The following is a 14911-nucleotide window of genomic DNA, read 5'->3' on the forward strand; positions in this document are numbered from 1 at the left end:
GCGTGGCCTTGGTGATGGACGTCCTTCTGCCTCTGATTCGATTGTGTGTGTGGTGTGAAGGGCAGGGAGCAGCACACCTTACACCTGTTTCCTCAAGGGCCTGGCCCTGTACTCAGCACAGTGAAGCAGGTGTGGGATAAGTGTCTGATGGGATCGGCGGAGGCCATTTCACACACCACGCGGAGGGCATGAATTCTCTATCCAGCCATCCCTGTGTAGCGCCCCCCGCAGGCCAAGCCAGGCGTTGGGGATACAGAGTCTAGTGGGACTTGGCCCTGCGCTCTCAACACTCTCTTGGTGGTGGCAGGAAAGTGAGGTGAGCTCCTCACCCCCCAAGTTTCTAGTCTTTGTTTGCCACTGTGGTAGCCCAGGTCGGCAGGGCAGACTTTCTGCACAAGCCCAGCGGATGCTGCCCCATGCGCAGTGTTTTATGGTGGGATGAAGTCGCCTCCTAGATGTTCCCAAGCCCCTAGCAAGAGCCTTCTTCCTGCTGTTTCCCTGACCAGCTCCTCTCGGGTACTCCTTACCGGAGAGGACCCAGCCTGTGGCCAAGAGCACTCCTACATCACTCTTGGCATGGGCAGGACACCACCTCGGCCACCTACTCTTCAGCCTGGCGGCGGTCCCAACCCGCGTGGCGTCCCACCCGGGAACGCCGGGCGGGGGAGGGGGACTCGCGCAGCTGCAGGAGCCTCGCGGAGACGTGCGCGCGCGCGTGCACGCAGAGGGGGCGGGGAGGGCGGCGCGCGCCCCGTGGAGGCCCCAAACGTCTCTCCCACATCTCACGCCGCTCTTGTGGTCCCTTCTTCTTGGTGCGTCGTACACGGACCCACGTGTGCAATAGCGGGGTGTGTGTGTGTGTGTGTGTGTGTGTGTGTGTAGCCGGGAGACCGTGCGCCCCGGGTCAGACAGGCCACCGTGTGCAAAGGGGGCGGCGGCCAGGGCGACAGTGGCCGCACTTCTTTCCCCTTCCAGTCCTCCCCAGCCCTTTCCTCCGGTTTCCTTGGGTGGTTGGTACCTCCAACTATTCCCCTTCCTCTGCCGCCCCCTTTCCTCACGTAGAAGAGACCAGCGCCTTCCATGAAGGTTCTGGTTCACCCCCAGCTCGAGCCCTTGACATTTAGCGAGAGTTCGTGGCACACGGGTGTAGGCACATAGCAGAACGCTAATCCTATTAAAGATATGGTGTCATTGGGGAGGGGGGAGGCTACCCCCCACCCCCTGCTGGCAGGCCTTGCGCTTATTGGTTGAATGCAAAGCAGGGGGCGGGGCCAAGGGCCCGGCCAGGGGGCTCTGGGCGATTTCGGAGTCGGGAGTCGGGGCTGGGATTTCGCAGGGAAGCCCAGCAGTGGCAGCTGCGGCGGATCCCCCGGCACTGCCCGCCGCGCGCCCGGCCAGCCCAGGGCTGGCGAGCAGCTCCGCAAAGTCGAGGAGAGAAAGGAGGCGGAGAGCCAGCAAAGTGGTCGGGCTCAGCACCGCTGCTTGGGCTGGGCGAGGTGTACCCAGAGAGCCTGGATCCCCGAGCCCTGGTGCTTTGCATGAAGCGGCCAGTGTACCGGGAGGCGAGCTGACGCTCTGGGAAGAGAAATCAAATTGCAGCCTCCCCAAAGACGCTAAGTTACGCAGGCCAGTCAGTTCCCAGAGAGCGCCCGCGAGCGCGCGGAGAGCCGAGCCGCAGAGCCCTCCCGGGCCAGCCGGCTGGGAGCCGGGCGCCTTCCAAGAGGCAGAGTCCCCCCCACTGTGCACCGGGTCCGACCCAGAGTGCGTCCCGGTACAGAGAGGGGGCGTGCAAGGCTACGGCTTGGGCGCCCCCTCCGTCCCACTCCGAGCGATGCCCCCCGCCCCTCGCGCCCCCCGGGAACGCCGCGAGCATGGAGAAGTCGAGTAGCGAGGATTCTTCGATCCACCGGAGTCCATCTTTGGACAGCAAGGACTCGGACTTTGCCAAACCGTCCACCTCGGGCCGCCCGTTCGGCCGCGGCTTCACGGCCGGCGCCTTCTACGGCACGGCGGGCTCCCGGGGCCAGAGCCGCGCCGAGGCTGGCGTCAAGACTGACAAGTACAATGCCCCCAAAGGCAGCAAGTACGTGGTGTTTTACCTGGACCTGTCCTTTGTTTTCCTCCTAGAATTTAAGAAGTGCAACATGGCCAGGGGCTGCCTCTGCTGCTTGAAGTACCTGATGTTCCTCTTCAATTTGATATTCTGGGTGAGTCCTTGGGCCGAGCCCTCCCTTTGCCTCCTCTCCTCTTTTTTGCCCGCCGTAGCGTGATACCTTTTTCCTCTTCGGTGCTGCATTGCTCTGCTCTCTGCACTACGGTAGGTGGTGTTTTTTTTTGTTTTTTTTTAAATCATTTTGCCCCTTCGTCCTTGTGTCTTTCTCTTCCTCTCTCTCCTCGGTGGCTGCATGGAGGCCCCAACTTGCCTGTCTTCCAGGAGACTTACTCTATTCCTAGGAGGCTGGCAAAGTTTGCAGCCACCTCCTCCCCCATAAGAAACCCATTGTGGAAGTGCCTCCCGCAGGGTAACCTGCAGCACTAGGTGTGGGGTCAGACTCTTTAACAGCTGTGACCCTGAATTGAAGGAAGACACAAGTGTGGGTGGCCTCCTGAGTGTCTTCTGAGTGTTCCTCCGGAATATACAAGAACACCACCTGCAGCATTTTCTGAGCATGAGGTGGGGATGGTAGAGGTCACATCCTCGTACTCCAGGAAAAGGAGCGGCAGCCCCTGTCCCGAGCCAAGAGACTCACTTGCTAGCCTGCAGATATGGCCCTGAGTTAGGGCTTGTGGGGAAAGGAGGGTGTGGGAGGGATGCTGCCGTCCGGTGGCAGGCAGCTGCTTTTGAGGGATTGCAGTGGCCTGGGCGGGGGGAGCCGGCTGGCCATGTGCTTCGCCAGCACTCAGTGCTGTGGGAACCCCAGAGACTGGAAGGGAGAAAGGGGGACAATTAGCACTGCCCCATCCTTGGTGAGAGATTCTTTTCTAGAGAAGGTGTCAGGGGGTGGGGCAGCTCAGAATTGTTCCCTACCATCTGATTCTGGAGGCTGTGTACGCAGCACACACATTCATGTGTGAGGAATATAAATGATAAATGTCTAACTAGTACATTGTTTTGTGCACCTGAAACTAATAAAAAAAAAGAAATACTAGTTAGGCAAATTTGAAAACTTCTTAACTTCATAGCTAATTGTTCCTTCATCCCAATTGCTGCCTCCGCCTTTCTTCGCCAGAGCCCAGACACAGTCAGCACAGATGTTTGGCTCTGCCCCAGGGCCTGTCCTCTTGCCTGCTGGAGGCTGTCAGCTGCCCGTGGTCCAGGAGGAGAACTGGAGACAGGAGAAAGTCATTCCCAGTGAAGCTGGGTAGAAACAGTTGTGCTTTGGTGTTCAACACTTGTGGGAAGTGACCGGCTTTAAGTGAAAAACTTTTTTGGGTGTGTTGGGGGCGTGACTTTTCCCACAGAGGAGAAAACTCAGTCTGGGCGGGAAGAAGATGGTTCTAGTCTTGGTTCTGTGTTAGCTTCTTGTGTGACCTTGGTCAAATCTCATTATCTCTTAAGGACTGGGTGTCCTTTCCAGTCTAATGGGAAGTGGTGGGCTGTCGTGATGGTCTCCCTCATCTCCTCATCTCATTAGGTATGGGACATCCTGGATCCTTGCCTTCTCTCTGGGGAGGGAGTCCCCTGCTCTGCCTTGGGCACTGGCCGCTGCTTCTCTTTCGAGGAGCCTGGTCTGAAATGATTTGAGCTGGATTTCCCTGGGTGTCTCCATGGTCTGGCGTGGCCCTCCAGCCACTACTCTTAGTGTATTACCTGTCCTGTAGCAAAGGTTTTGTGGGAACGGGCAGAAATACTGGACTGCCAAGAATGACTTCGTGGCCACCTTTGGGCAAGTGCTCCTGGTCCTCTGACTCACTCGTCAGCATCAGTGTGAGCCAAGCACTGGTGTATATTTTTCCGGTGCCTTTGGATTTACATGAACACTGTGCTTTCATTGTGCACAGCTTCTCTTTCTGCCCTGTTCATAGCCCCTTTGAGCCTTGCCCCACTCTACATATCATCACACTTTCTAGAAAGACCTTCCTGAGGATGCTCACTCAGTGCCTTGGCCAGTCTCAGCAGCTCTCCTCCCCACCCCCACCCTGCCACCTGCTGGCGGCAGTGGGTATAACCGCTGAGGCTCCTTTCTTCTACAGGATGGTCTCAACTTGGTTTAGAGACCTCCTCCCATGGCAGCACAATAGTCTGTGCCCTGCACTTAGTAGGCACTCATTATATGTTTGTGAGTAAATGAATGGAGGGCCAGAGTGGTAAGTCCACATGTTATTGTGTTGCAGGGATCCCAAGTCCCACTTGGCAGGGACTTGCCCGTGATGAAGGCCCTCCTAGCACCTTAGCTCTGGGGTGACGAGCAGTTCTTTCCATCGTCCCTTAAAAGCTTGGCAGAGGTTAATGAGCTGGTCAGTGGAGTGGCCTTCCTTTATGGTCTATAGTGAGAGGACTTGTTATCTCTTCCTAATTAGAAGGTGCCTACCACAACTCTCTTACCAGGGAAGGAGTTGCTCTCTCCTCGTCTCTGACTATTCTGATTACTTAATGTTTTCAGCATTCCCATGACATGCTATGAGCTGGGAAAAATTGACTCTCAAAGTTCTTTTCTGCTCGTAGCGTGTGAGATGATGAAATGGGACATAGACCTTAGGAAAGATGGAAAGTGTAGCAATGGATGCCTGTGTGTGAAGAGCATATATCGAGAGCTGGAAGAGCAGGTGCAGTGGTGTGTTAGCCAGGATTTGGGCAGGTGGGTCCCTGAGCTTTACTCGAAGACTTCCTGTGGTCAGATGCTTGGGCCTGATACGGGAGAAGGAGCAGAGGAAAGAGCCAAATGAGAAGAGAAACTGCTTGGGCCAGAGGCAGGTGGGGCAGGACCCCTGGGAGGCCTCTGCTTCTCCCAGCGCACACAGGGAGGGAAAGACGGGAGGTGAGTGAGAGGTGGGTGGGGAGGAGTGTGGGGCTGGTCAGAGCTGAGTTCTCCAGTACCCCGGGCAACTGTTAGGTCAGCAGACACCACTTTTTCTAGTCTCATGGCTCAGATTCTAAAAAGAGGCTTTTCTGAGGCATTAGAGTTGAACCTGAGGCCTGCAATCAGTGATAGAGATTTTCCTTAGATCCTGGAGCCTACCTGATAGTTCTCTAGACCCAGCGCTGCCACCTCCGAGCCGGCTGGGCAGGTTCCCAGGGCAGTGGTCTCACACTGCAACCCCTCCCAGGCCTGCGATTCGCTGGTTCCTTGCCAGTGGGTGGAGGTTCCGGGGTGTTGGTATTGGTGAGGGCAGGGTGGGAGGTGGAGCTCTGCTGGGTGCCTGCCTGCTGCGGGGTGGGGGTCCAGGTTGCTTCTGGCACTGCTGACTTCACCCTGTTGGCTGGCACCCAGGATGGCATTTCTGAGGGCCTGAAATAGATGGTGGGGGCTGAGGAGGGGCAGCCAGTGGTCATTCCTGACTGAGTACCACCTCTTCTTCTCCCCTGCACTCCTCACCCTGATCCTCAGGGCCAACAGGATGCTGGCTACTTGGTGGAAAGGAAATAGGAGGCCTGACTGGGACAGAAGTTTCCCCATCCTGACGTCCTCTCCACTAGTAATCAAACTGACCCCAAGTTCTTTCTCCCCGCAGTGGGACCACTGGGGTATTTCCCTCAGTCAGACATCTCTGAGTCCTCCTGGAGTCTCTGGTGGGATGCTCCAGGGAGAGGTTAAGTGAATCTAAGCCCCCCCAAGAGGGCAAAGGGGGAGGGAGAGGATAACATGGGCTCTGAGTGCTGGGGGCCTGAGTCCCCTTCTCTGATCCCAGCCTAGCTCCTCCCACCCACGTCCAGCTCCTGTCCCATACGGAGGGGTGGCGGTGGGACTGGGATTGCCAGCATAATTGCCACTCAGGGTAGTGGTTACTTTTCATGCTTGCCAGCAGAGCTGTCCCATCACTTTAAGCCATGGCAGGCAGAGCAGTGACATTCTGGCCCCAACAGAAAGTCTATTCCTTGTGGGTTGCTCCCTTAATAAAGGCCACTTAGGTAAGGAGGCAGTTTCAGTGTACATGCTGGAGCAGGGGAAAGGTTGGCACAGGGCTGCCCCAGGTAGGGTGCTGGGTGGCACCCTGATTATCCACCCCTCGGGGTCAGGCCTTTGTGGCTCAGTCCCTCTCGCACTGTCCACTTGCCCTCTGGGATCAGGCAGCTGGGTTAAGCTCTCCAGCACATTTGAGGCGAATGTTTGGTACTGGCTCCCTGTTGGTCTGTGGTGCCCAGGACGGGGGTCTGTGCACAGTTGGTGCTGGATGGCCTGGGGTGTCATAAAGAGTCTGTGGGGTGCCTTCTATGTGGGAATGGAAATGGTGAGTGGGCTGAGGGGTCTGAACAGGACAGGTACAGACCTGGCCTCTAAACAGGAGATCCAGCCTCAGCTGGGCAGCAAGAGGCATTCAGAGGCTTCCCGGAGTGCTCAGGTATGAGCCATCGCGCTGTCCTCCCAGAGGGCGGTGGTAAGTCCCTCTTTGGGGTGGGTCTGGCATGGCTCTGCCTGGGGGGAAAGGGGCAGATGAAGGGCCTGGCGGATGCTCTGAGACCCTGGAACCTGGCCATGAGGGAATGCCGGCTCTGTGTTCACTTCCTTTCCAAAGCATTAAAAATTAAACTTCCTTGTCTTAATATCTATTTTTAAATCATGTCGGAGCCAGCATTGGTGTCAATCAAGAGGGGGTGGGGAGGAAGAGGGTAGAGCAGAGAATGTCTCGGCTGAATCGGCGTGAGCATTGTCACCACCTTGAGGAAAGGGCCACAGGTCTGTCCTCTGTCTCACCGGGCAGCAGGAGCACAGAAACCCCCACAGATCTCCTTCAAGGGTGGGGTGCTCCCCAGCCGTACCTCCATGTGCCGGCTGCCCTTGGCTGAACTTGGCGGCGGGCTCTGGGTCTTACTGGGCTGTTGGGGTCCCAGTTGAGTCTGTTCACTCATGCCACAACTATTTACTGAATGCCTGCTGCGTGCACAGGAGGCTCCAGTTGGTGAGGACAGGCTGACTGGGCTTGCACAGGGCAGATCAGCTTTCTCGGGCCAGGAAGTCGTGGAATCGAGAGGTCATCTGGCGTGTCCTCCACAAGCATTTGAAAACAGGGCTGCCAAGGGAGGGGTGACAGCGGGGCCACCTCCCCTTGCCCCAGCAGCAGGCCTGGCCCTGGTGTCCCGGTGGCCTGACTTCACTTGTCCTTTCCTTTCCCCTACTCCCGCAGGGTGGCTGTCTGACTTCCGCTCTGAAATGTTTGCTCCTGTCAGATATGGGAGGAAAACACAAACTGTGTTTCTTTTAGGAGTTTCCTAGTTTGGAAAAGAGAGCTAGTGAATTATGTATCTTTTCTGTTTCTTCTACTGAGAGGACTGATGGGATGCTGTGTGGCTAGTGCACACGCGTACGTTTATGGAGCACCTGGAGCTGCTCAGAGTCCCATGGAGAAGTGAGACACACAAACAGATAATGACAGTTCTGAGCAGTAGGTGCTCAGTAGAGCCACCTAATAGAGTCATTAATATTGCTTAATAGAGACAAGATACAGAGGTAACAGAGTAGAGCAAATGATGCCTGGATTTTGAAGGATGAATAGGAGTTTGCAGGATAAATGAGGGCAGGGGTCCAGGCAAGGAAGACGGGTGGAGAGAGATGGAGACAGGATGGTGTAGAGCCTGTGCTGGGGGAGAGCTTGCAGTCCAGGGGGAGCAACAGAGCTCCCTGCATGTGTGAAATGGGCTGAATGCAGAGAAACAAAGGGTGGAATCTGCCTGGGTGGTGCCAGTGGGGAGGGGCTGCCTGGGGTGCTGAGTGTGGCAGGGCTCTGAGAACAAGGAGGCCCCACTCTGCTGTGAAGTGTGCCCCAGTGCCTGGGGGTGCTCTTCACTTTGGCTCCAGGCTCTGAGGAAGGGGATGCTTTGTTTTTGCGCCTGGCAGTGACGGCCACGACAGGTCTTGCTGTGCCGCTCAGGCTGCAAGATGTTGTGTAGGTAAGCCAGCTCGCCGAGATGCCCTTCTCCCCCCGTTCGGCCTCTCCCTTCCAGCTGCAATCTGCCGCTTATTTGGTTCCAGTTAGGAAGCTTTGAAGCTGAGCTAAACCCGTCGGGCAGAGTTAAGTCTTCTGAGCCAGCTTTGTCTCAGCTCACATTTGAAAGCTAATCTGCTAGTAGAAGTGGTGGGGGTTGGGGCCTCGATGTTAAAAATGGCACGTGGTCTGGAGGGTGAGCAGATCTGCAGCCAGGGGAGCAGCCCAGGGTAGAGATATGGCTGTCACCCCCCACCCTTTCTCTGACTAGGTGTGGGACTTCAGGTGAGAGTCAAAATGTCACATCATCGCTCGCGCACTGGGTAGTTTACTGGCTCAGTACCGAGTGGGGAGCCCCTATTGGAGGGTCTGATGAGGGGTGGCTGGCCCAGGGAAACAGAGACATGGCTTCTGCCTTCAGAGAGCTTTCCCTCTGCTGCAGGCCTTCTTACTAGCGGGTAGAAATCAGCCGGACAGCTTTTACCTGACAGAGGCCATGCCCCTCCCGCCCCTGCCACGCACCTACGAGTCAGCCTCCAGGAGCAAGGCCTATGTTTTGAAGGTATCCTTAACCTCTCAGTGTGTGGGTTTCATCGTGTACAACAGTATCGGCCCTCTTCAGGGCTGGATGGGGCCCAGAGGAAGGAATGCGTGCTTGTGTGGGTGCCCTGCTCAGCAGGAGGCTGGCATATTGCACTCAGTGACTGGCGCCTGCAGTTGTTATCACTGCCCTCCCTGCAGTGCCAGCGTATGAACAGGTAGCCCCCTCTAGCAGTAAGTTAGATGCCCTGGAGCTGGAGTGCCAGTGCCGGCCAGCGCTTTGGAGCCCTGGAAGTAGCCCCAGACGTCTCTTTAGGCTGGAGATTGTTCTGAATGTCGTCTAGTCTTAGGAATATGTAGGAGAAATGGGGAAGTGGGAGGTCTAGGCAGATCAATTAGAAGATGGAAGTGGAAGGCAGGGGGGAGGGGAGTAGTCTCAGAGCCGGGCCTGCAGCTATACCTGCTGTGCTGTATGCATGTGTCCCTCTGGCCTCCGTCAGGGGCCGTCCACTCACTTCCTCGGCCTCCCTTTGGTCTCGGTGCAGTGGATCAGACGAGGATCAGACCAGGAGGCCAGTGGGCATATTGCAGGGTCCCCATGGGCCCTCTGCCCTGGGTGTTCCGAAGGGAGATCACCTCTCTGGCATACTCAGGATTGGACTTTGCTGGGCAACTTGGCCTGTGACCTGAGGTGACTCAAAGACAGGGCACGTAGGAATCCAGGTCCCAGCTTTGCTAACCAGAAAAACAATTACTTAAAAATTTTTTTCAAATTGTGGAATATATCATATGTAAGTTCAGATAGTTTGAAAATTATAGAATGAACATGTACCCACTATGTAGTTTCAGAAATAAAACATTAGCTATCGCTGTGAGGCCCCTGTGTGTTCCTCCCAGAGCACTCCCCCATCCTCCCTAGAGAGGACCATATCCTTAAATTTTGTGTTAAGTGTAGTTCTTTATAGTTTGTCCACATTTGTAGGCATCCTTCAACATCACATCATTTGGCTTGGCTTGTTTTTAAAATTTTGACAGATGGAATCAGTCTGAATTAAAAAAGAATTCAATGTTATGTTTATTGATTCATTCACATTGATAGGTGTGGCCACAGCACATTTATTCTCACTGTGCTGTGTATTCCAGTACATGAGTACCCTGCAACTCTTCTGGTGATGAGCATTTGGGTTAGTTCCTTCTTTTTAAACATGCTGCTGTGAACATTCTCGTACAAGTCTCCTGGCACAAATATGCAAGAGTTTCTCTAGGAAAGTGCTTCTGAAAGTATCTGAAGGACCAGCTTTGCTACTTCCAAGTCTCAGGTATGGCTCTGCTGAGCATGAGTGGTACACAGCTCAAGCCACGGGTGACTCCCTACATCCAAACGAGTTTATTGATCATGCACGTGAATGTTCTGGCAATATTAAATTGCTGTAAAAAGTTCCTGAGCATTAAGCATTTCCATGGACCACATTTTAAAGAGAACTGCTCTAGAGTATGTGGCAAAGAGTGGCATTGCTGAATTTTAGGATTTGTGAATTTCAGCTTTACTAGATAACGCCAGATTGTTTTCCAAAGTGAATGACTGTATCAGTTGACATTTCCACCAGTGGAATGTTAATTGAAAATGAAAGTTTTGGGCATTCTCTAATATAGTGGGTGCAAAATGCTATACTATGTTTTTAATTTGCATTTCTCTGATTACTAATGAACATCTTTTCATAAGTTTATTAGCCATTCTTTTCTGTGAATGCCTGTTTATGTTTTTGTTCATTTCTCTATTGAGTTGTTTGCTTTTTCCTACTAATTTTTAGGAGTTTTATTTATGTTTTGGATACTAACCTGTTGTCTCTTAAGTATATCACAAACACAGTTTATAACTTCCAGTTTATAGCATGCCTTTTCACTTTCTTCATAGGGTCTTCTGATTAACAGAAATTCTTTATTTTACTATAGTCAAATTTATCAGTCTCTTTTCTTTGTTAGGTTTTACTTTTTATGTATTATTTAGCAAATACATATCTCACAGGCGTCTTTATATCCCTGGTAATAGGGCAGTGCTTGTCACAACATACGAATCACTCATGAATTGTTGAATGAATTTGTGAATGATTAAAGACGAGTTCCTATACTTAATTTCTGTAAGTTTTTCTTTTTATATTTAAGTCTTTAATATATCTGGAATGTATATTTGTGTACGATGTGAGGTAGAGCTCTGATTCCCCCTCCCCCCCCAAATATATATCAGGCCTCTTAGCTCCATTGATTGGCTGTGCCCCTTTCCCCACTGATGTGTAATGCCACTGGTCTTTCCATTGAACTATTTGTTTATCCTTGTGCCATACTGTCTGAATTACTACAGCTTTATAATAAGTCTTGATATCTGGTAGGGCAAATCCTCTCATCTTATGCTTTTTAAAGAATGTTTTGGTTATTCTTGGACCTTTGTTCTTTTGCATAAATTTTGGAACCAATTTGTCTAGTTTAACTAAAAATCAATCAATTGATCAATTCTTTCCCCACCTCTTTCCCTCTCCCAAACCCTGTTGGTATTTTGATTGGCTTTGCACTGAATCTGTTGATCGGCTTGGGGAGAATTGCTATCTCTGTATTTCCGTTCATGAATGTAAATTGTATTTCAGTCATGTGTTTCTATTCATGGACATGGTATACTTCATGTATTAAGCTCTCTTTAATGTCTTTCTATAAAGTTTTATATGGTCTCCATGAAAGTCTCACACATCTTTCATGTAGAGAATTTTGATCTTCCATCCTTTGCACCTCCGTGCTCTCCTCTCCGAGTTCAGCAGAATTCCTGTGCACACAAGGACAGAGAAGGCTGGGAGGCCAGGGGGCGGCCAGCAGCCCTCCCAGCCACCCCCTTATCAGGTCCACACCTGATGCTGAGGACCGTATGAGCAGGTGGTCAGGCCCAGTGCTAGGCACTTCCCTGGGTTGCCCATTACCTCACCCACTTCCCTGGGTCACCCCATTACCTCTCCCACTTCCCTGGGTCTCCCCATTACCTCACCCACTTCCCTGGGTCTCCCCATTACCTCACCCACTTCCCTGGGTCTCCCCATTACCTCACCCACTTCCCTGGGTCTCCCCATTACCTCATCCACTTCCCTGGGTCTCCCCATTACCTCATCCACTTCCCTGGGTCACCCCATTACCTCACCCACTTCCCTGGGTCACCCCATTACCTCACCCACTTCCCTGGGTCTCCCCATTACTTCATCCACTTCCCTGGGTCTCCCCATTACCTCACCCACTTCCCTGGGTCACCCCATTACCTCACCCACTTCCCTGGGTCTCCCCATTACCTCATCCACTTCCCTGGGTCTCCCCATTACTTCATCCACTTCCCTGGGTCACCCCATTACCTCACCCACTTCCCTGGGTCACCCCATTACCTCACCCACTTCCCTGGGTCACCCCATTACCTCACCCACTTCCCTGGGTCACCCCATTACCTCACCCACTTCCCTGGGTCACCCCATTACCTCATCCACTTCCCTGGGTCTCCCCATTACTTCATCCACTTCCCTGGGTCACCCCATTACCTCACCCACTTCCCTGGGTCTCCCCATTACCTCACCCACTTCCCTGGGTCTCCCCATTACCTCACCCACTTCCCTGGGTCACCCCATTACCTCACCCACTTCCCTGGGTCTCCCCATTACCTCACCCACTTCCCTGGGTCTCCCCATTACCTCACCCACTTCCCTGGGTCTCCCCATTACCTCACCCACTTCCCTGGGTCTCCCCATTACCTCACCCACTTCCCTGGGTCGCCCCATTACCTCACCCACTTCCCTGGGTCTCCCCATTACCTCACCTACTTCCCTGGGTCTCCCCATTACCTCACCCACTTCCCTGGGTCTCCCCATTACCTCACCCACTTCCCTGGGTCTCCCCATTACCTCACCCACTTCCCTGGGTCGCCCCATTACCTCACCCACTTCCCTGGGTCTCCCCATTACCTCACCCACTTCCCTGGGTCGCCCCATTACCTCACCCACTTCCCTGGGTCACCCCATTACTTCATCCACTTCCCTGGGTCGCCCCATTACCTCACCCACTTCCCTGGGTCTCCCCATTACCTCACCCACTTCCCTGGGTCGCCCCATTACCTCACCCACTTCCCTGGGTCTCCCCATTACCTCACCTACTTCCCTGGGTCACCCCATTACCTCACCCACTTCCCTGGGTCACCCCATTACCTTATCCACTCTCCACAACACCTGAGGAGGAGACATAGCACTGTTTCCATTTTGCCTCCGAGAGGATGGAAGCTCTGAGAAGTTAGGGATTTTCCCCAAATTACTGAGCTGGAAAGTGACAGAGCTGGGATTTGAACCCGGGTCAGTCAAACCCATATTCTTTCTGTGACCGTTCCTGGGAAGTCGTCCTGATCCAGCTCCTTCCCCTGCTGACTTTACACCGTGCTTTTCTTGGATTCATACTTCCAGTTTAGTGCAGTGTAGCCTGGCTTAATAGGACCCGAGTTACGCATGTTTGTATATGACTCAGTTGACAATTTGTGCCTTTCTCCCCCTGTTCCCAGCTTCAAACAGAAGTGGGTTAGGAGGTGACCACCTCGTGATCCTCAGGGACTTTCTCAGACCAGCGGATAGTCAGTCTTCTGGGCACTTTGAAGCCTCACAGACACTGCGAGAGGCAGTGGTATGTGTGTGGATGACGCATTGTCACCCAAGACCATGAGCAGGAGGAGGTGAGGTAGGGCCGTTCGTCTTATCACCTTTGCCTGGCTGGCTCGTAATAGGTGCTCAGTAAGTAAGTGTTGTTTATGGGCTGACTCGAACTGCACAAGAATGCTAGGTAGGAGGTCAGGGCCCTGGGTGGGCTAATAACGGGGTGCCTCTTACAGGTCATACCCTTTAGGTAACGGTTGGGGTTTATCTGGAGGAAAGGCTTCATGCTATGGGGGAGCCATGCTCACCTCCAACTGGAGCATCCTGCCTGCTCAAACAGAACTCCTGTAGCCACCCATTGCCTTAGAAGGCAGTTCTGTGGCCATCTGTCCTTATTCCAGCTAGTGAGTATCCCCCTCTTCACAAGTGGGTTCCTTCTGGCCACATAAGCATTCTCCCCAAGGACTCTGGAAAATACCATCACCTCATCCCATTCATTTCCACAGGTGCTGAGGACCCATGGAGTTTGGAGTCCTGGCACTTGGCTGATGGTGTCGCCCTGTGGTCTGGTTCTAAGAGGCCCTTGGTGTAGGGAGTTGCTACTCATCAGTCCCTGGTGATGGGCGAGGCCAGCCAGATTAGTTCAGGACCCCCGAAACTTCACTTGTTCACGTGGCAGGCTCTGTCCCTCGTGCCTCCATGTGGCCTGTGCTTCATTCTCCTGCCTCCTGCTCATTCTCCCCCAGGGCAGGGGATGCCCTTTCACAACTCTCAGGGCACAGGACCCCGTGGCCACAGGCAGACATGTTTGCCAGTCAGGAGGCAGCAATATGTGTCTGTCTCTGTGGGAAGATTCTGTGGGTAGCACAGAGGGCAGGGCAAGTTCCTGAAGGTTTTTTTTTTTTTTTCCAATTTCCTTGTCTTCCACTGGTCTGTTCTGCACTTGCATCTTCCCCTTAGGTCCCCAAATTGTAGGTTCTCAAGAGTTCCACACATACATACTTACGTATATTTGTATGTATATGTGTGTATATATGTATATGACCATACATACAGTATTTACATATAAATATGTGAGTATATGTGTATGTATATATGTATGAATATATAAACATTTCAAACACATTAATAGTCTAAGTGTGTGTGTGTGTATATATATATATATATATATATATATATATATATATATATACATATATATGTATGTGTATATATATATATATATATATATATATATATATATATGAATATGTATATTTGGCTAGACTCCCTCCCAGTGTGTGACCCTTGGGTATAAGCTGGTGTCCTCATTTTGAGAATCCCATTTCCTAGATGGATTCTGGGTAAGCTAGGTCTCTTAGATTGCAAGCACCACTTACCAACCATGGCTAGCTTAGGTGCATAGATATGTATCTACCTCTTAATCTCTATCTATGAACAAAGCCCAGCAGTGTCGTTTGGCATGTAGGGAGCCAAGCACTTCAGCAGACTTCTCTTGTTTTTGCTGGCCCAGCTTTCCTTTCCCTTCTCTGGGTCTCTGTATCCTGTTTTTCTGCTTGTGGATCTCTCAGTATCTATGAAGGATACAAGGTTAGCTCAGAGGCTAGAAAGGAAAGCTGAGCAACAGGCCGCAG

General features: G+C 52.7%; 1 protein-coding gene across 1 annotated transcript in view; it reads left to right on the top strand.

Moving 5' to 3' along the window:
- The first annotated feature begins 1301 nt into the window (after positions 1-1301).
- The window catches only part of TSPAN9 (tetraspanin 9), an 83591-nt gene continuing 69981 nt past the window's right edge, over positions 1302-14911 (top strand). Inside the window, exon 1 of the mRNA XM_019717419.2 lies at positions 1302-2207. Within this exon, the coding sequence (XP_019572978.2) occupies positions 1872-2207 (336 nt within the window). The 5' untranslated portion in view covers positions 1302-1871. The remainder of the gene's footprint in view (positions 2208-14911) is intronic.

The sequence above is a fragment of the Rhinolophus sinicus genome, linkage group LG02 (assembly GCF_036562045.2).
Source record: "Rhinolophus sinicus isolate RSC01 linkage group LG02, ASM3656204v1, whole genome shotgun sequence".
In the NCBI taxonomy this organism is placed as follows: domain Eukaryota; kingdom Metazoa; phylum Chordata; class Mammalia; order Chiroptera; family Rhinolophidae; genus Rhinolophus; species Rhinolophus sinicus.